Genomic DNA, 21,792 nt, shown 5'->3' on the forward strand with positions numbered 1-21,792 from the left:
GTAGTTAGGATTAAAAATGCATTGCACTGTTATGAACTTTGCCATTAAAGTTCTCAGTAAATTCTCAAACGTTCTAAGCCTGGTCTGAAGTTATTCAAGGGGTGCATGGTATCATGTTTTGTTTTAGAAGAACAGTGCCTGTATAGCACAAAAGGGGTATGAAGTAAGACCACCACAAGGAGCTAACTTGGCAGGAGTTGGCGAACAGTTGCCACTGGTAACAAAGAACTGGTGAGAAGCATATATGCCGCTGGTCATAAGCGTGTTAGCTGGCAAAGGTAACTGAAACCAACCCCCTGGCTATTGGTCCTCCAATAGCCAGGGGGTTGGTGATCTTGCGCCCTCCCTAGTGGTCGGTTCCTCAAAGTATCCATAACCGAACCCTTGGTACAGTGACCCCATATATCTAGCCGTATGGTACGGGAGAGGGAAGGAGTTACACACATGAGGTCCGCGCTAGTGTACCACAGGACCCCATTCTGTCACTAGGTGGCAGAGGTAATCGGGACTGGTGGAGAGGGCATGGACTCATTATGGGATGACCACTTCAGAAAACTCTTCAGGGACATTCTTCCTATATACAGCTATACACAGTCTCTATGTATACTCCTCTTCTTCCTCCAGCACTCATTTGCTTACAAAAACAGACTCAGCTGGGTTACTTTTAGTGAATCTGGCAAAGCACTCAGCCAGATCCAAGCAAAAACCCTTTACAAGCAGGGCCCCTGGGCCCCTTAGTTGTTTAGCAAAGTCCAGTGTCCAGCTTACATCCCTGTGGCTACTGATCCAAGCACTACCTCTTCAGGCACTGCCAGCCCTCCTGGGTGCAGCTGCCCCTTTCATTAGCCCTCCTGGCTACTTGTCCACTGTCCTCCCATACTGACATCTTAGTCCTTTCAAACTGCTCACTCACCAGCCCACTTGGCTGACTTCTCATGGAGACCTCCTGAATGTGCTGACTTTCTCTCCTGCTGTCCTCACACCTGCTCCCGTGCATCCAGGACAAGATTTCCTCCGTGTGTTGTAGAGGGTCCCTCCAGCACCGAGCCCGGGCCCGAGGTTAGGGGGCACCCTCAAGGGCCACCGACAGCCTCCTCAGCACTCCTTCTCCATCTTCCAACCGACTGCCCCTGCTGGCATGACCCATGAGTATTTATGAGGTTAGTGGCCCCCTTCCAGCCCCCTTTGCCCAGCTCCCTTTGCTAGGGATCAGCCAGGGTTCTCATCAATACACCAAGAAGCTTCCCTAGACTCAACCTTCTGCTTTTGGAAGCCTCTCCAAGGTTCCAGAAAGCAGGGGGAGTCACCATAGATGCTGCTTGCTGAGTCATCCAGCCTCCCTGAGTCACTAATCCCTGACCCAGATTAAAACCAGGCTTGGCTCTCAGCCGAGCCAAATAATTCCTACAACTAACTTATTCTAGCACACTAGAGGGTGCTACATATGGAAACTTTTCCCTCCAGAGTTCTGCTCAAAAAAAATAGTAGAACACTTTAAAAACACATCAGATCTCAATGGAGAAACATATCATGCTGGATATGTGCATAAAGAAGCCAAGGAAAGATGGAAAAATCTCCAAAAGGCATTAAATTATAGATAATACATTCTTATAATATGTCAACAAAAGTTAGATTTTATTTCCATCATTGACACTTTCAAAATTACAGAAAACAAAAAAATGGTGTCTGCAAAAGTTTGGGAACCCTTCAGAATTTATAGCATGCAATGCCCCCTTTGCAAGGCTGAGACCTGCCAGTGTCATGGATTGTTCTCAATCATCATCTGGGAAGACCAGGTGATGTCAATCTCAAAGGTTTTAAATGCCCAGACTCATCTGACCTTGCCCCAACAATCAGCACCATGGGATCTTCTAAGCAGTTGTCTAGAAAACTGAAACTGAAAACAGTTGACGCTCACAAAGCTGGAGAAGGCTATAAGAAGGTAGCAAAGCATTTTCAGATGTCAATATCCTCTGTTCGGAATGTAATTAAGAAATGGCAGTCATCAGGAACAGTGGAAGTTAAAGCAAGATCTGGAAGACCAAGAAAAATATCAGACAGAACAGCTCGCAGGATTGTGAGAAAAACAATTCAAAACCCACGTTTGACTGCACGATCCCTCCAGAAAGATTTGGCAGACACTGGAGTTGTGGTACACTATTCCACTATAAAGAGATACTTGTACAAATATGGTCTTCATGGAAGAGTCATCAGAAGAAAACCTCTTCTACATCCTCACCACAAAAATCAGCGTTTGAACTTTGCAAATGAACATATAGACAAGCCTGATGCATTTTGGAAACAAGTTCTGTGGACCGATGAGGTTAAAATTGAACTTTTTGGCCGGAATGAGCAAAGGTACGTTTGGAGAAGAAGGGGCACAGAATTCAATGAAAAGAACCTCTGTCCAACTGTTAAGCATGGGGGTGGATGAATCATGCTTTGGGGTTGTATTGCAGCCAGTGGCACAGGGAACATCTCACGACGAGTAGAAGAAAAAATGGATTCAATAAAATTTCAGCAAATTGTGGATGGTAACTTGATGCCATCTGTGAAAAAGCTGAAGGTAAAGAGAGGATGGCTTCTACAAATGGATAATGATCCTAAACACACCTCAAAATCCACGGGGGATTACATCAAGAGGCGTAAACGGAAGGTTTTGCCATGGCCTTCACAATCTCCTGACCTCAACATAATTGAAAATCTATGGAAAGACCTTAAAAGAGCAGTGCGTGACAGACAACCCTTGGCTTCTTTATGCACATTAATACAAATTTTTACCTGGGGTGCCCAAACTTTCGATCACGATCACCACTGTATACTGATATGGACTGGGTAATGTGTTAGGAATAAAAGGAGGCCACATTGTTTGATGGAAATTAAAATTATCAACCTACAGACGGCTGAAGTGAATGACACCCCAAAAATCAAAGTGAAAAAAATGATGCAGCAGGTTAGTCCATTTTGCTGAAATTTCATTGCAGCAACTCAAAATTGTACTCAGTAGTTATGGGCCCCACGTGCTTGTATGCATGTCGGACAACTTTGGGGCGTGCTCCTAATGAGCCAACGGATGGTTGTCCTGGGATATTTCCTCCCAGATCTGGACCAAGGCATCAATGAGCTCCTGAACAGACTGAGGTGCAACCTGGCGGCATTGGATAGACCGAAACATAATGTCCCAGAGGTGTTCTATTGGATTTAGGTCAGGAGAGCATGGGGGCTATTCAACGGTATCAATTCCTTCATCCTACAGGAACTGGCTGCAAACTCTCACCCCATGAGTCATTGTCTTGCACCAGGAGGAACCCAGGATCCACTGCATCAGCATAGGATCTGACAATGGGTCCAAGGATTTTATCCAGATACCTAATGGCAGTCAGGGTGGCATTGTCGAGCTGTAGAGGTCTGTGTATCCCTCCATGGATATGCCTCCCTAGGCTATCACTGACCCACCACCAAACCAGTCATGCTGAACAATTTTACAGGCAGCATAACGTTCTCCATGGCTTTTCCAGACCCTTTCACGTCTGTCACATGTGCTCAGGGTGAACCTGCTCTCATCTGTGAAAAGCACAGGGGGCCTGTGGCAGAACTGCCAATTCTAGTCTTCAACGGCAAATGCCAATCGAGCTCCATGGTGCTGGGAAGTGAGCACAGGGCCCATTAGAGAACGTCAGGCCCTCAGGTCACTTTCATGAAGTTGGTTTTGATTGTTTGGTCAGAAACATTCACACCAGTGGCCTGCTGAAGGTCATTTTGTGGGACTCTGGCAGTGCTCATCCTGTTCCTTCTTGCACAAAGGAGCAGACAGCGGTCCTGCTGATGGGTTAGGGACCTTCTATAACCCTATCCAGCTCTCCTAGGGTAACTGCCTGTCTCCTGGAATCTCCTCCATGCTCTTGAGACTGTGCTGGGAGACACAGCAAACCTTCTGGCAATGGCACGTATTGATGCGCCATGCTGGAGGAGTTGGACTACCTGTGCAACCTCTAGAGGGTCCAGGTATCCCTTCATGCTACCAGTAGGGGGATTGACTCTGGCCAAATGCAAAAGTAGTAAAAAAACAGTCAGAAAAGATGAGTAGGGAAATAAAAATTTTAGTGGCCTCCACCTGTAAAGCCATTCATCTTTTGGAGGTCGTCTCATTATTGCCCATCTAGTGCACCTGTTGTTAATTTCATTAACACCAAAGCAGCTGAAACTGATTAACAACCCCCCCTGCTACTTACTTGACCAGATCAATATCTCAGAAGTTTAATTGACTTGATGCTATATACTGATTAAAAAGTGTTCCTTTAATTTTTTGAGCAGTACTTTAAAAAGAAAACAGATTGCTTTTAAAGCTGAGACAAAAACAATTTTAGGATTGGTATTCTTTTGAAGAAGCCTGAGCAGAATGGTATCGACAGACGGGAACTGTAATGCATAAGCACTGCACAAGTCTATGAGAAGGCATCTGATGTGTGTAACAAACATTCCATGTGCTGACATGGCCAAAACTTCATTTTTAAAAATAAATATAACAAACAATATAATAAACAAGAAAAAAAAAAAAAAAAAAGACACAAACAGAGAAAAATATGAATTTTAAGCTTAAAAATATAGATTTAGCTTAAAGCAAAAATGCATAATGAATTTATATTTTTTACATTATTTTAATAATTAATTAACACATTTAATTATTTTTATTATCTTTAATCTTTCCTACTCCAGCAAGTAGTCCAGCAGTGCTTTTTACCATGTTCTGCATTCCCCCATCCCACCTGCAGAGCACTTCTTCATGTTTGGCTGTCAGGCTTAGCATGTTGAATGATAAAGTCTCGCAGAAGAAGCAGTTTGACTGGCAGGCGCCTCATCGGTCCCTAATGTATCCCTTTACTTTCACTGATTGTAAGCTCTTTCTGTGTGCTGCACCTAAATTATTATGAATTTAAGCTTGGTGTTCATTGTATAGTAGTTTCAAACATGTTGGGCTTTATAGGTAAAGGTTACGATGCTGTATAAAACAGACAACTCAGAATTTCCAAAGGTAGTATCTATTAAACAACACTGGGCAGCCATATCGTGAAGAATGGCAAAGCTTAGGAAGGCTTTATTGTGTATCTGCTGAAAGCCTCGCTAAGGCTTATAATGCCCCCACTGTCTATTCACACAAATGCATCCAAAAAACTAATTGAGATAATTTCTTTTTTTTTTGCCTTGCACATGTGATTTTGCCCATTCCTCTTTCATGTTTTTTTTTCTTTCCAATTGCCTTTCGGAAAAATTTTACTCTCTTTCATGTTTTTTTTTTTTTCCATTGCCTTTCACAAATGTTTATTCAAAAAGTAATGTATAGTCATTTGGATTTTTTTTTTAATTTATTATAGTCAAGATTAAAAAAAAAAAACAAAAAAAAAAAAAACATTATTTTTTGTTACATTTAGTCAATATATATAATAATATAGTATATATATAGTATAGTATTTTTATATTTAGCCAGTTGGTAGTAATCTACATTACTGGGTTTACCTGTGTATTCTTATCTGCCTTGCATAAAAAGCACGTTGTTTACAGAGCTCCATAGCTTAAGCAGAAATGCAAAAAGCAAATAAGTCAGGTGGAAGAATGTAAAGAAAAAGGGGTTCAAAATGAGCCCCTTTTTCTAGATGGGATGGCGACAGGCTGTTTTAAAAGATAGGCATCCTTTTAGCTAGTACAGGGGTTTCTAGGTAGATTTAGTTGGGGAAGCCAGTGGATGGTCAGAATAAGCCCCAATCACAGTGGAGCTTATTCTGTAGCTAGGAAGAGTAGAACTTAGACTAGTTTAAACTGGTTTTCTTCCCGCCTTTGAGCCTGCCTGGGAGCTATTTAAAGGGGGGCTCAGCGCCTGAAGCATCACTTACCTCAAGAAGATCTTCGTGGCAAGTTGACAAGTTTTGTTCCTGTTCAGCTCCGCTCTTCGAGATGAGTCTCATCCGCCAGTTGCTTGAGAGGGCCGGTGAAGAGGGTTCCGAAGATTGGATTCGGCGTTGCCTGGCCATGTCTTCATCTTCTTCCAGTACGGCGGAGCCTCTAGCTGCTGCTGTTCGTGTCCCGGCTTCGGTGTCTTCTGCTGACGGATCCAACGAAGAAGCGGATGTCGTCGCCGGGTCAAGCGGTGGAACGGATGTCGTCACCGGGTCAAGTCTGCGCGAGGATGTCGTCATCGGGTCAAGCGGACGCCCGGAAGCCGTCACCGGGTCAAGAAGCAGACCGGATGTGATCGTCGGCGGAGGTCAGAGGGCATCTTCAGCACTGGAGCCGGCGGAAGAGGATCGTCCATCAGTCGGGAGCAGGCGCGGCGCATCGAAGACTCCCGGAGCAGCGGCCGTCCCGGCGAAGAGGAAGAGGGTGCCCTGCCGCCGCTACTCGCCACCCGCCGCCGGAAGGAACCGTCCATCGTCGGGAAGGAGCCACCGGTCGTCCGAGGAGAGCAGCCCATCGCCCGAAGGGAGCCACCCATCGACCGGAGGGAGCCGTCCGTCGCCCGGAGGGAGCCGCCCATTGTCCGGAGGGGGCCGCCCACCGCCCGGAGGGAGCCGCTCGTCGTCGGGAAGGATCCTTCGCAGTCTCCACGCCCGTCTCCGAGGAGGGATGGAGGAGGCAGCTCGGCGTCGCGCCCCGCCGGTGGGCTGGTCGAAGCCCCGGCGCCGGCCCAGCACCTGGTTCCGGAGCAACAGCACGGAGATCGCCCCCCTTTCCAGGGGTCAGGTGAGGCAGCTAACTTTTTTCCTCCTCAGGTTATCCCCCCTAATTTTATGGCTATGCCCTCCATGATGGATAGGGAACAAGCTGGGTTGGGATGCTCTGGGGAGGGGGTGGGTATGTCTCCCCTGGCCGCACCTAACGCCATGTCGGCGGTTTTGAATGATTTCCTTCAGCAGTTTAAGCAGGTTTTATCTGCTGCCCCCCAAATTAGTGGTAGCCAGGTGCCCGCAAGAGGGGGGGATTTGGCTGTATCTAGTGCGTCTGCTGACGCTCGGGTGCAGGCCTCTTCCCCTTTGGACATGTGGGCGCCATCTAGTGGCCTTTTAGGAATTAGTGCGGTGCCTAATCCGCCTTCTAGTTTGGCTTCTCCTTTGGCAGGTCCTCCTGCTTCTGTTGCCCTGGCAAGAACTCAAAATCTCCCTGAGGTGTGCCTCAGGGAGGCGTTGACTTGTGAGATGTCCCCTCTGGGTTTTCACCTATCCGATTCTGTGAAGGAGAAGATCTGGAGTGGTTTGTATGTTGACATGCTCTCTTTGCTGCCTTCAGCTAAGGAGTTTGTCTCAAAGGGGGACAAGAAGGACGAGGAGGAGCGGAGACGCCCGGTGACAAAAAATTTTTACAACTGGCTGCAGGCGTTCTTTATTTATGCTGCGGTGCTCTGTGAGAAGCACCCTTCCAAATGTGTTGGCCTCTTCCAACATTTGGATATCGTTTTGGAGGCCTATAAAAACTTTGGTGGGACGGCTTGGTTCTCTTATGACGTTGCCTTCCGCCAGAAGTTGGCTGTGCAGCATAATTTGAAATGGGGTGTCAAGGATATCAGCCTTTGGCTGGATCTTTTGCTACCACAGAAGCCTTCTTTTGGTAGGCAGCCGTCTGCGATTTCTCAGCAGCCAACCACTTCTCATTCCTTTCGCAAAGGGGTCTGTTTCAGTTACAACGACTCCCAGTGCAAGTGGCCTGGGACCTGCAGATATAGGCACGAGTGTGCCTTTTGTGCGGGTTCCCACCCAGTTGCCAAATGTTTTAAGAAGATGCAGAGTTCTCAACAGGCAGGGGGTTTTTCAAAAAGCAACAACCCCGGTGAAACTGTCTGCAATGCTCCCGTGGCTTCTGCAATACCCCGACAGGGTGAAAGCCACGCTAGTAATTGAGGGTTTCACTTATGGTTTCTTTTTGCCTGTTTTTAAAGGCATAGGTTGCACGCTGGTGAATAATCTAAAATCTGTTGCTTACCTTGAGGATGTGGTTGCTGACAAAATTTGTAAGGAGTTGCAGGCAGGTAGGTTTGCTGGCCCTTTTGACTCCCCTCCGTTTCCCAATTTTTGCATATCTCCTCTTGGCATAGTTCAGAAGCGGGAACCTAATTCTTATCGTCTCATCCATCATTTGTCATTCCCCTTTGGGGCATCTTTGAATGATGAGATCAGCGAGGACGAAGCTTCTGTGCAATACTCTTCCTTTGAGGATGCATTGGTGATTTTGCGAGGTTTGGGACAGGGGGCATTGCTGGCAAAGACAGACATCAAGTCTGCTTTTCGCCTGCTGCCAGTCCACCCTGCTTCCTTTAATTCCTTGGGGTTTTTCTTTTTGAACCAATTTTTCTTTGATAGGTGCCTTCCCATGGGCTGTTCCCTTTCTTGTTTTTATTTTGAATGTTTTTCCACTTTTTTAGAATGGGTTGTGTCCAGTAGGTCGGGCTCTTCTTGTCTCGTCCATTATTTGGATCATTTTTTGTTCATGGGTAGAGCGGGGTCCCCTGATTGTTTGCATTTGCTTGAAACATTTTTTGACATTTGTGAACAGTTTGGGATCCCCTTGGCACATGAAAAGACGGAGTGGCCGGCTACTGAGGTACAATTTTTAGGTATTCACATCGATTCGGTTCTAATGGAATTTAGGTTGCCCCGGGAGAAGGCTGACAAATTGACATCTTGTTTGTAGCAATGATTCGCAAGAAGAAGGTTACTTTGAAGGAGATGCAGTCTCTGTTAGGGCTACTGGCTTTTGCTTCTCGGATTATACTTCTGGGAAAGTTATTTGCCAGGAAGCTCTATGCTGCTATCTCAGGTCTAAAATCACCTACTGCGCACGTCCGCTTGTCCTCCAATGTCAAGGAGGATATGCTGGTTTGGGTGCAGTTTTTGATTTATTTTAATGGCAGAGCAGTGTGGCAAGATGAGTTTGTCACGGATCAGGATTTCTGTCGGACTCAGCGGGCTCGGTGGGTTTTGCCGCCATTTGGCGGACTCATTGGTGTGCTGACTCCTGGCCTGACAGATGGAAGCGATTGGGTTACACTCGCAACAGCGTGCTGTTGGAGCTTTTCCCAATTGTGGTGGCCCTTGAGGTTTGGGGTTCACATTTCCGGAACAAGCGCATTTTGTTTCGCACTGATAACAAAGGGGTAATGTTTGCCATTAACTGCTTGTCTTCCAAATCTCCTCCTGTTGTGAATCTTTTGCGGTACCTTGTATCCCGTTGTTTGAAACTGAACATATGGATAAAGGCCGCCTATGTGCCTGGTAAGGATAACGATTTGGCAGATTCTTTGTCTCGTCTGCAGATGGAGCGATTTTTTTCGGCTATTTCCAGACGCGGATCAAGTGGGTTGTCGTTATCCGGCCCGGCTATGGGGTGTGGTATAGATCTGGTTTCGCTTAATATTGCAAATTCTCTGGCCCCAACTACCCTGGCCGGATATCAATCGGCATGGGATCTTTGGTTGGCCCATCTGTGCTCCATTGGTGAATCTCCGGATAATTTTTCTGAAAATCTGGTTTTGTCTTTCTTAAATTTTTTGTTTTCTAGGGAATATTCCTAGTCTCATGTCAACAAGATTCTTGCTGGTGTTTCCTTTTTCACTAAATTGCGGAATCATCCACCCTGCTCTGCCTTTTTTGCTGTTCGACAGGCTTTGAAAGGCTATCGGAAGGCAAACTGGCGCCCTGATCGCAGGGAGGCGGTCACTCCTCATATTTTGGAGCAACTTTGTTTAGCTACCGAGCGTGTTTGTTTTTCGCCTTATGAATCTGCGCTTTTTAAGGCGGCTTTTTCGGTTATGTTTTTTGGTGCCCTGCGGATTTCGGAGCTCATACACGACGGGAATAGTGGTTCCGGCTTATTGTTGTCCGATGTTAACCTTCGCGAGGCCGATGTCGGCATTTTATTGCGTTTTTCTAAAACCGATCAATTGGGCGTGGGAAAATGGATTTGTTTACACCAGTACCTTCATTCTGAGTTGTGCCCTGTTTTGTTGTTGCGCAGATTTTTGGCGGTACGGTCATCTGCTGCGGGATCTCTTTTTGTTCATCAGTCAGGTAAAGCGTTGACTAAATTTCAATTCAATGCCGTTTTGCGCAAATGTTTGAAATCTGCTGGCCTGGAGCAATTCCAGCTGTCTTCGCATTCCTTTAGGATTGGTGCGGCCACTGAAGCCGCCAGGTTGGGGGTCAAAGCTCAGGCGTTGAAAGAAATTGGTAGGTGGAAGTCTAATGCTTATGTCACGTATATTCGTCCTAACAATTGTCGTTGATTTTTAGGTTCTGTCTGCCTCTCGGTATGGATCGTTGGCCACTCCTTTGTTCATTGGGCCCGCGCGAGAGCCAGAAGGCGAATCTATTCAGAGAACATTGGTTTGGATCTACGCTTCTATCGTGTCCATTGGTTCAGTAAGAGGGGCATGTGTTGGGCTGAAATGTTACCTGAACTTAGCAGACTTTTGCAGGTCCTTTCTCCCCCTGATGTAATGGTCATTCATCTGGGGGGAAATGACATTGGGAAGTTTAGGTCTCTGGATCTAGTTTTTAGGATTAGGGATGACCTAGTTTATTTGCATTCCGCATACCCGGGTATGCGGATTGTCTTTTCTGAGATTGTTCCCCGGCTTGTCTGGTTCAAGCACCTGCACCTTAAACCATTGGAGAAGGTGCAGAGGCGGATCAACAAAGCCTTAGCTAGATGGTTAGGCTCCGCAGGCATTCTGTCTTTCCGGCACTTTGAGCTGGAGGGTGGTATCGCCGGGCTTTATAGACCTGATGACGTCCACCTTTCGGATATCGGGCTCGATATCTTTAATACCAATCTGGGTACTTTTGTTGAGCAGGCCGCGCTGTGGGGTTGTGACAGGAGGGCTTAAGCCTCCTGTCTGTTGGATAATTTGGTTGATTATATTATAACTTTTTGGTAACCTGGATCTCAGTGATCGGGTTAAAGTTTATTGAGTTTATGTTAATTTATTGATACAAGTATTAAAAGGGCCGGGGCCTTTATAATTCCAGATTGGCGTTCAGTCTCTTTATTTTTAATTTAAGTTATTAATGTATAAGAATAAGTCCTGTCTGCTATCCCATGTAAAGAAAAAGGGGTTCAAAATGAGCCCCTTTTTCTAGATGGGATGGCGACAGGCTGTTTTAAAAGATAGGCATCCTTTTAGCTAGTACAGGGGTTTCTAGGTAGATTTAGTTGGGGAAGCCAGTGGATGGTCAGAATAAGCCCCAATCACAGTGGGGGTTATTCTGTAGCTAGGAAGAGTAGAACTTAGACTAGTTTAATCTGGTTTTCTTCCCGCCTTTGAGCCTGCCTGGAACTATTTAAAGGGGGGCTCAGCGCCTGAAGCATCACTTACCTCAAGAAGATCTTCGTGGCAAGTTGACAAGTTTTGTTCCCCTCCCCCCCTCCCCTTGGCTGTCGCGGCCAGTTTATACTTGTTAGGTCATCTTTGCGTGGTGCAAAGAGGGACGTTTTTTTGTGGTTTATCTACCATTCCGTATGATGAGTATGTTTGGATAATTTGGTTGATTATATTATAACTTTTTGGTAACCTGGATCTCAGTGATCGGGTTAAAGTTTATTGAGTTTATGTTCATTTATTGATACAAGTATTAAAACGGCCGCGTCCTTTATAATTCCAGATTGGCGTTCAGTCTCTCTATTTTTAGTTTAAGTTATTAAAGTATAAGAATAAGTCCTGTCTGCTATCCCATCGCTCTTCCCCTGCTTTCCCTCTAGCTCTTTCTGTTTGCAGCTAGCCCCATCCAAAGTCTCAATTAGGGAGACAAAGGCAAAAAGTGCTCCTCCTGTATTAAAATGCATGTACAGACCAAACTTGTTTTCTTTTAGTTTTGGATAGAGATAGTAAGGTAAAATCCCCATAAAGAATTTGAGCCGTTTTTGTCTTGCAAGGAAGATTTCCCTTTATTTTCTGTCTTGAAGATGCAACCAGAAGTAAAGAACATAGTCCCCAAAATGAAAAGCAATTACTAATAAATGTTTTGTCCATAGTAATGCATTACAGAAAACACATTGGGGGCGATTTACTAAATCTGGAGAGTGCAAAATCTGGTGCAGCTGTGCATGGTAGCCAATCAGCTTCCGACACTAGCTTGTTCAGGTAAGCTTTGACAATAAAATGTGGAACCTGATTGGTTTCGATGCAGAGCTGCACTAGATTACTGTATGTACTCTCCAGGTTTAGTTAATCAACTAGAGAGAAGAAGGGGGGGGGGGGGGTGGCGCCACTAAGTATTATAAGGAATACTATACTATACTATACTATACTATACTATACTATACTATACTATACTATACTATACTATACTAAATGCAGTCCTTATAATACTGCACTTGACACAGGTGTGTACTCACACAGGTGTATGGGAGTATTTTTCAAAATATTACATTACACATTTTGAAAAATACACCCATACGCATGTGCAAGTACACACCAGCGTCGGCGGTTACACATGCTCAAAAGGCCTTAAAAGGTGTGAGGTTTCAATTTATTTTTAATTGGCAATAAACACAGAAATAATTATTATGGACACTGACCGAGCAGAGGAGGTTGGCTCTGTGATTTGCCGATGCATCCGGACATTGTGAACACAGTTTTCCTTGTTGCCACTCTTGGCTTCCAACGGGATGTCGGGGGACGTATGGCTGATCTTCATTGATGATTCCGGGAAAAGAGGGGGCTGCCCCAAATAGTTGTCGCTGTAGTCATGCTCATTTGTGTCGCTGTCTGTATAATTCAGGTGCTCATGTTCTTTGCTCCCTTTCACGCCACGTTCTCGCCAGGGGATCCAGCAAAGCTTCCATGAAACAAATAAGGAAACTCCAAAGAGGGCAAGTCCACAGGCTGTGACCAAAAGAGACAGCAAACTCACTGAAACATCTGGAAAAGAAGAAGAAAAAACACAAATAAATGCTATAAAGTATTTGTATCTGAATTACGCCAAATTCCAAAGTCTAGTTCTTTGAATATTAAAAACTCTTTTGAAATCTGCCAAACTTTCCACCTTATTTCTTCAGGTGGTACAATACCGTAGAGTGATATAATAAGTGACAATTATTATTACACACCGAATACCGATGACGTCACCCATACTTACGCTTACACTGTTGGGTGTACACTCTTGCTGAATATTATCTAATATTTACAGCCAGGAATTTATGTGGATATCAGCATAAGACCTTCTTCCCTGCTAATGTACTCCCACAACCCTACATAACACTTATGTGGATGGCTGATTTTGTCCATGGTTGCATTTTTCCATTCAAACACAATTAGGTCTCTGAACTTCCATGTATACCGCTCCTTCATAATCAATAGGATTTTGCTAATCTGCATTTGACTTACGTTCCAAAATCAACACCCACTAGCATAAGCCCAAAGAGTGTAACTGTACTAAGAAACATGTCCTGCTACTCGGGATAGTCAATATCTGAGCCGTAAATCAAATTGACAAAAGGTTAGAGAGAGCAATTTATAGTTGTCACTTTGCTTTCTTTAGTGAGACTAACAATACAGTTTATATATGAGGATTTACATTCAACACCAGCAACAAAGTCAATAGATCCATCCATGTATAGTTGCCCCTGGCCACTGGCTTTCTTTAGTGACACCAACAGTACAGTTTAAATGTGGTGATTTATATTTAACTTCAGCAACAAAGTCAACAAAATCCATCCATGTATAGTTGCCCCTAAGCATCGGCTTTCTTTAGTGAGACCAACAATACAATTTATATGTGGTGATTTAAATTCAGCACCAGCATTAAAATCAATGGATCCATTGATACAGATCAACAATACAAATGTGGGAATTTATTGTGTTGATCTGTATCAGGGGGTCTCCAAACTTTCTAAAACAAAGGGCCAGTTTACTGTCCTTCAGACTTCAAGGGGGCCGGACTGTGACCAATGGGTGTAGAAAATGCCCCATCCCTGGTATTATTAGGGGGAAGGGGGCTATTGCCCCTTTGTTGGTATCATGGGAAGGAATAGTGCCCCATTATTGGCATTATTGGGAGGAAGAGTGCCCCATCATTGATATTAGTGGGACGAATAGTGCCCCATCATTGGTGTCAGTGAAAGGAATAGTGCCCCATCATTGGTGTCGGTGAAAGGAATAGTGCCCCATAATTGGTTTCAGTGAATGGAACAGTGCCCTATTGTTGGTATCAGTGACAGGAATTATGAATCAGGATTGGTGTCAGTGGGAGGAATAGTTCCTTGTATTATTGTATCAGTGGGAGGAATAGTTCCTTGTATTATTGTATCAGTGGGAGGAATAGTGCCCCAAGGACCAGATAAAGGCAAGGAAAGGGCCACATCCAGCCCCGGGTGCAGTTTGGAGATCACTGGTCTGTATCATAGGGATGTCAGCACTGCCACCACATATTCTTTCATGGTCTTCACCATTCTTTAATGAGGTCAGGTAACACACAGATAACTGCTTGATAGGTTACCACTTTGTGCTTTGTTCAATGCCATAACCACAATCTGTAGTTTTGTTAGTTGTTTTTTTAGATGTTTATATAGAAGATATCAGTTTGATGTAGTCTTCTCTCTTCATAATGCAAGTCTATTGGTCAGCGGAACTACGGAAAACTGCTTGTCTGGCTCATATTTTATGTCTACACAGGCGAGGGTGCATTTTGCTCCCCCCCACCACAGTGTGTTATTACGGTATGCAGTCCCCATTTCCCCTTACTGAGTATGGGCAGCTGGCAGGTGCGGAAAACTAAAACTTCCACGCTGCGCCCGATAGGAGAGTAAGGGAATGGAAGACATACATTTTAGAAATCCAAATCCCCAGCAAGTGACTGGGGATTGAGATTTTCCTGCACCCCCCATCCTGGTGCCCTAAGGTGGCTGCCTACCCAGCCTTGTACTGGCACCGGCCCTGCTTTAGAGGCTTATGTACACATCTCTAATTGTAACCACTTGCGGACCATACAATTTAGATATATGCTGCGCTGGATCACTTACCTAGTACGTGATTCGACACTTCCGGGGCTGTGGCGCACACGATCACACACAGTGGGAGCCCAGCAGCCGGTACCATGGACTCGATGTCTGCTGGCACCTGCCGATTGTTCAGTACACAGGCAGAATGGCGATCTGCCTATGTAAACAAGGAAGATCTTTGTTCTGTCAGTAGGGAAGGCATTGATCTTGTGTTCCTGCAAACCAGGGACCCAGATCTTTGCCTTCCCTTACTAAAAGCCCCTCCCCCACAGTACACAAGCACTGGCTCGGAAAACATGTAACCCTTTGATCTCCCCTGATGTTAACACCTTCCCTGCCAGTGTCATTAGTACAGTGACAGTGCATATTTTTTAGCACTGATCACTGTATTTGTGTCACTGGTCTCCAAAAAGTGTCAAAAGTGTCAATTAGTGTTCGATTTGTCCACCGCAATATCACAGTCCCACTATAAGTCGCTGATCGCTGCCATTACTAGTAAAAAATAAAAAATAAATAAACAAACATACACCACAGTTTGTAGACGCTATACCTTTTGCGCAAATCAATCCATATACACTTATTGGGATTTTATTTTTACCAAAAATATGTAGCAGAATACATATTGGCCTAAACTGATGGAGAATGTAGATTTTTTACATTTTTTTATTGGGAATGTTTTATAGCAGAAAGTAAAAAATATAGGTTTTTTTTTGCAAAATTGTCGGCCTTTTTTTCTTTATAGTGCAAAACAAAAACTGCAGAGGTGATCAAATACCACCAAAAGAAAGCTCCATTTGTGGGGAAAAAGGACATACAGTAATATTATTTGGGTACACCATCACACGACCGTGCAATTGTCAGTTAAAGTAACAAAGTGCCGTATCGCAAAAAATGACCTAGTCATAAAGGTGGATAAATCTTCTGGAGGGCAAGTGGTTAATACAGCAAAACTACCGAAGAGCATGCATGTAAAAATGAGGAGATCGCATTGTAAAAAAACGGCAATAATGACTCAAAATATGCCCGCACTGCATGCATACAATACTATGTGCAGGCATTACCTCTATTTACCCTCAAGCCTCCCTTTTGCCCTCTAGAGTAGGCCCCAACATTTTTTATTTCTTTCAGGGGTCCTTTACACTAGCTTTGCTCTGAGAAGAGCAGTCGGCATCCAGATCACTCCTCAGTGTGCATTTACAGGCTGTGAGGAGGCATTGTATAGCCTCCTTACTGCCTGCTTTAAAGTATAACTAAAGGATTTTTTTTAGTTCTGGATAGAATAGAGAGGGATTAGAATATGTGTCAGTTTTTAATGCAGTCTGTGCCCCCCTTAAGGAAAATCACCCTCTCTATTTGTCAAGTTTACCATCTTCATTGAAAGAGAAAGTATAAGTGTAGTAGGTTTTCCAGGCATTGGGCCTGATGTGGGTCTGCTATTGTTACCGGTTACCTCTCCAGCCCATGTGAGCTGCGACCCTGGGTGGGAGAACTGAGACATGGACAACTCTGGCATCTTGGTTTTGTGATTTTATTGTAGATAAAGGGGACGGGAGAAGGGAATGAGTGGGATACTCCTTTAGGCTTAACTAGATACAATTTGGGACTTTATCCAAAAAATGTCTGTTAACGCTGCCTTGACGCCAGCCGACGCTAGCCAGCGCTCACTGACGCTTAGAACACACTATATCTTGATAGAAGTGCTGAATCCTCGACTCTAGGACCAGAAGACTCAGGGCTGTGGAGCATAGAACTACTGACACTGCATCACTGCAAAATCACTGGCCACCCTCTCCAGCCTGGCACTGGCTGGAGGTAGCTTGCTTTAAATTACTGTATAGCTGCAACTCTCACTGGTACTCTGCACAATTCAGGGCCCAAACTGACTATTTACCCCCTTTGCTACTTCAGGGTTCTCAACCTAGGTACCCCCTTTACAGCTAGCTGACACTGGATCCCAGAACCGCCTCCGGAGTGGTCTCCTCTAACTCTCCAGACAGACCCCCAGGGGCAAATCCTCAGTAATCACGATCTGTGTATGCTTTCCTGGGACTGGACCCCTCTCTCTCTCCGCTGGTTCTCGGCACACCGGATCCCCTCAGCTCAACTCAGCACTCTCTGGATTCTCGGGCGACACCTTGAGACATCCTCTTCCTCAGACTGGAGGAGAGACAGTCGTTCTCTCTCGCCTGGGACACGGCTCCCGCCAAAGACACCAGGTCACCCAAACTTATACCCACTCCCAGAATCCTTTGCAGCATAATCTGCCTTCTGGGGTAGTTACAAGCTTGAAGGTGTCCCCTGATTCAGCTTCCTCCACTACCCTATGAGAAGCCTCTCACAGGCGCCAGTGGGGAGACTTCCCCTTCAGCAGGCACACCTGGAAGCCCTGACACCCTAACTAACAGAAATCATGGCCATGCTGTTAGGCAGACAAGGCCCACTATACATTTACCTAGCACCTACCTGTAGGGTGCTACATAAGAAAACCCCACAATTGTGTTGTCCCCAGAAAAGTAAAAGAGGGGAAATCTTCCAATGAGGACACTAGTTTCCTCTCCCTTCCTGTTTCGCTATAGAAAAGGAAGTGAAAAAAAAAAATCTCCAAAATGAGACGGTGAAAAGAAAAGAAAATCTGACCGGAGTATTAACCCTCACTCTATCCAAAAAAAAAAAAAAGTTTTACGTATCGTTCTACTTTAACCCATATAAGTCTGCATTAGTGTGCCACACGTGGTTGCAGGGAGCTTGGGGAGTGGCCCCATTCACTTGAATGGGTCACATTTGGCAGCTGCTATATCCAAGAAAAATGTCAGGGGGTATAATTCCTACTGCAGTCATGAAGTAAAGCATCTTTGCCACAATATGTGAAAATCCCTGACGAACTAAAAGAACTAGTGGTTGGTATGCAGTAACAACCATGCCCCCACCCCCCCCCCCCCCCAAAACCACCACTGGGATTGAGCCCTTACAAAATTCCTGTAGTGAGAAACATCACCAGGCAAATGCTGGGAACTCTTTTTGAGATGAAAACGAGGGACACCTATTAGCAAAAGTATGTAGGCTTAGGACACACCCATGCCATACCACTTTAAAGTGGGGTACACACTACATGATCGATGGACGATCGCCTGATTTTCCTCGTTGTTTCACAGCAAATCAGAACCGATAAAAGAAAATTTGTACAAAATTTTCATACGACAAAGGCTTTTTTTTGTTTTTATTGTTTCTGATCATGCACAGTTTTTAGTTTTTCTGATATTTCTCATACAAAAAAATCCAAAATACAAAAACGGTACGCATTAAGCGAAAATCGTTTGTTCTGTTCCCGTACGAGAAAAACTTTGGAGCTTGTCCCTTCGGAAATTTTCATTCAGAAGGTCGGAATCGGCTGTAGAAAGTTGTGTACACACTATATGAAAAATTGTAAGAAAGTTCTGTGGATGAAAATTCTCGCCTGATTTTCTTATAGTGTGTACGAGCCTTAAAGGAGAATGAAAAAAAAGTATGGTTAAACCCACAATTGTTTTTTTTTACTACTACTAATATTTCTTTATACTTAAAATTTGACATTTTGAAATTGACAAATGAGGAAATTTAGAAATTTGATGAAAGGTTTAGCACTGGGAACCACTTTTTCAAAGATAAATATTGACATTTTATATACAACTATACAGATCAGACCAAAATGAGGGACGAATAAGGAGGAAAGAGGGACAGAGGGGCTTTATTCGAAATCAGGGAGAGTCCTTTGAAAACAGGGACAGTCAGGAACTATGCACAGTGTATGGACAGGCTCTTGGAAAAGTCATGATTGTTTTGCTAGTGTAGCACCCTCATAGGTGGGTGCTAGAAGAGAGTATAGTTTTAGGATCTTTCTGCTTATCAGGAAGATTGCCAGGTAAATTTATAGTGCTCTCTTCCTACCAGGGAGCAGTATCTATTGATAGGGTCTGCTCATGGTGCTCAGGTGCAGCTCAGCTTGTCTGAATGTTTCACACTGGTCCAATAGGGAGGCTTATTGGACAGTGGGAGGAAACCTGAAAAGTACACAGGCATTGTTACAGCCCTGGCGATTGGCAGCAGAAAATGAGTTGGTGCATGCTGGGTGACTGTATAAATACCAGGGGCACATGTGATTGGGGTCTTCGGCTGGAGAGCAGGGTCCCAGAGGGAGGGTGCAGCTTCCTATCCTCTGTAGAAGCTACTATGCAGCCTTAAATAGTCGACCTGAGGGCCTGAAAGTCAGAGAGAAGCTGAACCCAGAGGTCCCGCAGAGCTGACTAGAAGAGAGACACCAGGAAGGATCTGATTCTTCCTACAGTGAGTACAGATCTGTCATGGGGCCTGTCCTGGGAGGGCCATCCCTTCAGCTAGAAGAGTCAGTGGACGGGTGTCAGTCAAGGGGATGCTAGAGAGTGTCCTGAAGATAATGTAGTTGTATCAAGTCTGCTGCTAGAGAGAGCAAGAAGACTTATTTCTTCCATACAAGGGGCAGTATGGTAAAAGCAGTGTGTCTGCTTCCACAAGTATTCTGGTGAGGCCAAGTGAGAGTTGTCCTTATCTACTGTGAATAGTTCAGTTGGAGTATCCCACTATTCCCTTCTCCCATCCAAGTTCCACAATAAATGCAAAAACCAAATTCCCTGCACTGTTTATTAAGCAACGAGCAAACGCGAGTAAGGAGGGATGTGTAAAAAAACCCCAGCAACTGTCTGCAGGTAATTAGAGGGAGGCCTAAGAAGTCAACACACAGCAAGCCCTATGAGGACAGTGCTACACTAGGAAAGAAGCTGATATACAGGCATACCCCGCTTTATGTGTACACTCACTTTATGTACACTCGAGAGTACGGACAAAGCTTGGTCAGCTTGGCATGGCACTACTCTCGGTTTTTAACATTGGCGTCTATGGGGAATCTTAGCTAGCTTGACATGGCACTGCTCCCAAACCATAAGTGACAGGGACACCAAAACTTAGGGAGCACCGAGAGGGGGCCCAGGACTACAACATATCCTATTTTGTGGTTGGTCAGCTTGCCTAGGTAATCTATCATGTCATGGTCCTGGGTCCCTTAATGTGCTTCCCAATTTTGGTGTCCCTGTCACTTATGGTTTGGGAACAGTGCCATGTCTAGCTGACCAAGATTTCCCATAGAGCTAGTGTATTTATATGCATTGAACAGTGAAAAAAGGTATTGCTTCACTTTAAGTACATTTTCATTTTACATACATGCTCTGGTCCCTTTGTGTACTTAAAAGTGGGGTATGCCTGTATACACATAGGGGGTTGATTTACTAAAGGCAAATACACTGTGCACTCTGCAAGAGCAGTTGCTCCAGAGCTTAGTAAATCAGGAGGAGCTCTGCTGACTTTTATCATCCAGTCATGTGGAAGCAAAAATGTTTTTTTGTTTTTATTTTCCTTGCACGTGATTGGGCACTTTTTGCAATGTGAAGCTTTACCTTGTTTACTAAGCTCTGGAGCAACTGCACTAGCAGAGTGCATAGTCTTTTTGCCTTTACTACATGAAACCCATAGAGAACAACAGAGAGGGGTGAAGTTCTATAGCCCAGTAAACAGGGCTGACAATGCTGGTTGGGATTTCCGTGCAAAAACAGGCAGTGTGATGTCAGTCTAAGCAGGAAATTTGAACTATACAGGCATTCTTGCAGGTCAACTCTACTTGTAACATTTTTAGAAGGACAAAACATAGGGAAATGTGCATGTATTGGAGAGTTGTACAGCACATTTTTTATTTTATTTTACTTTTGCCAAGAGATATAAGTTACTAGATTAATGCACTGTCAAAGTTGTAAAATACCTAAATAACAAAAGGGGATCAACATTCCGAGTGTTATAAAATATCTGTGAATGAACCTTAGCTGGAACAAATCTTACATGTAACTGGGTTTCGATGGAGTGGAAAAAAAGAGCAAGGCTCGGAAGTCTCTGAAGTGGGACTCAAACTCCACGAAATCTAATTAATAATGTATCCTGCATTATTTCACACACATCATTGCTCTTTTGAATCAGCGAAACATGTTTCAGTTACAGTTAATTCAATGCACTTTCAAGCAGCCATTATTTCCGACTATGTACTTAACCGACAGCGTTTAAATGAATCTTGCATATTGGTATTTTGTCATTATCAGTCTTCTACTCACCCACTCCGATAAAAAGGATGATAGAAAATTACATTTAATTGGATTTCCTCTTACCATCATTTATTTTATTAATGTGACGTTTTTATCCATTTTTCCCATCTATTATGAATGGTTTACAGCTGGAAAGATGGCTTCACTGGTAGTTTCAAAATCATCTTGTCTGCCAAATAATCTAAGCCATAAATTTCTGGCTAGTTAAACATTGTGAGAGCACCCAATACGTTGAATTAAAGTGTCACTAAACCCACATCATAATAATGGTAAAAACCAATATTTGGATACAATGAGTTTACATACTTGGGAATCATTCCAGCTTGGTTTTTGCAGGAGACTAAAATGGCTTATAGCTGGTTGGAGATGGGTTTTGCTGTGTGCTGGTACCAGTTTGCAGTTCTCAGCGCCCCACCAAAGGGGTGAGCAGGGACAGGGAGGCTGTGATGTGGGGATAGTACACAATAGAGTGACTAGAGCAGCCTTTTTCAACCCATATGCCCAGGCACCCTGGGGTGCCTTGAGGTTTCTTTAGGGGTGCCTTGGCAAAATGCCTAAAAATTGCCCAAAATGTATACAAGCCAGCAGGTAGATGAAGCCTGCATTTTAGCTACACAAAGCCACAGGTTTTTATTGTGACTATGTTATATGTTCA

At 44.4% G+C, this 21,792-nt stretch overlaps 1 protein-coding gene across 3 annotated transcripts in view; it reads right to left on the reverse strand.

Annotated features, from left to right (window-relative positions):
- SYT9 (synaptotagmin 9) overlaps positions 1-21,792 on the reverse strand; it is a 304,507-nt gene that overhangs the window by 167,633 nt on the left and 115,082 nt on the right. For all 3 annotated transcript variants that reach the window (XR_014225801.1, XM_082270207.1, XM_082270206.1), the window contains exon 2: positions 12,562-12,904. Coding sequence is in view for 2 of the 3 variants with exons in the window: in XM_082270207.1 (XP_082126333.1) it covers positions 12,562-12,904 (343 nt within the window). In the remaining variant the exon portion in view is untranslated. The remainder of the gene's footprint in view (positions 1-12,561; positions 12,905-21,792) is intronic.

The sequence above is a fragment of the Pelophylax lessonae genome (assembly GCF_965119305.1).
Source record: "Pelophylax lessonae genome assembly, chromosome: 10".
NCBI lineage: Eukaryota > Metazoa > Chordata > Amphibia > Anura > Ranidae > Pelophylax > Pelophylax lessonae.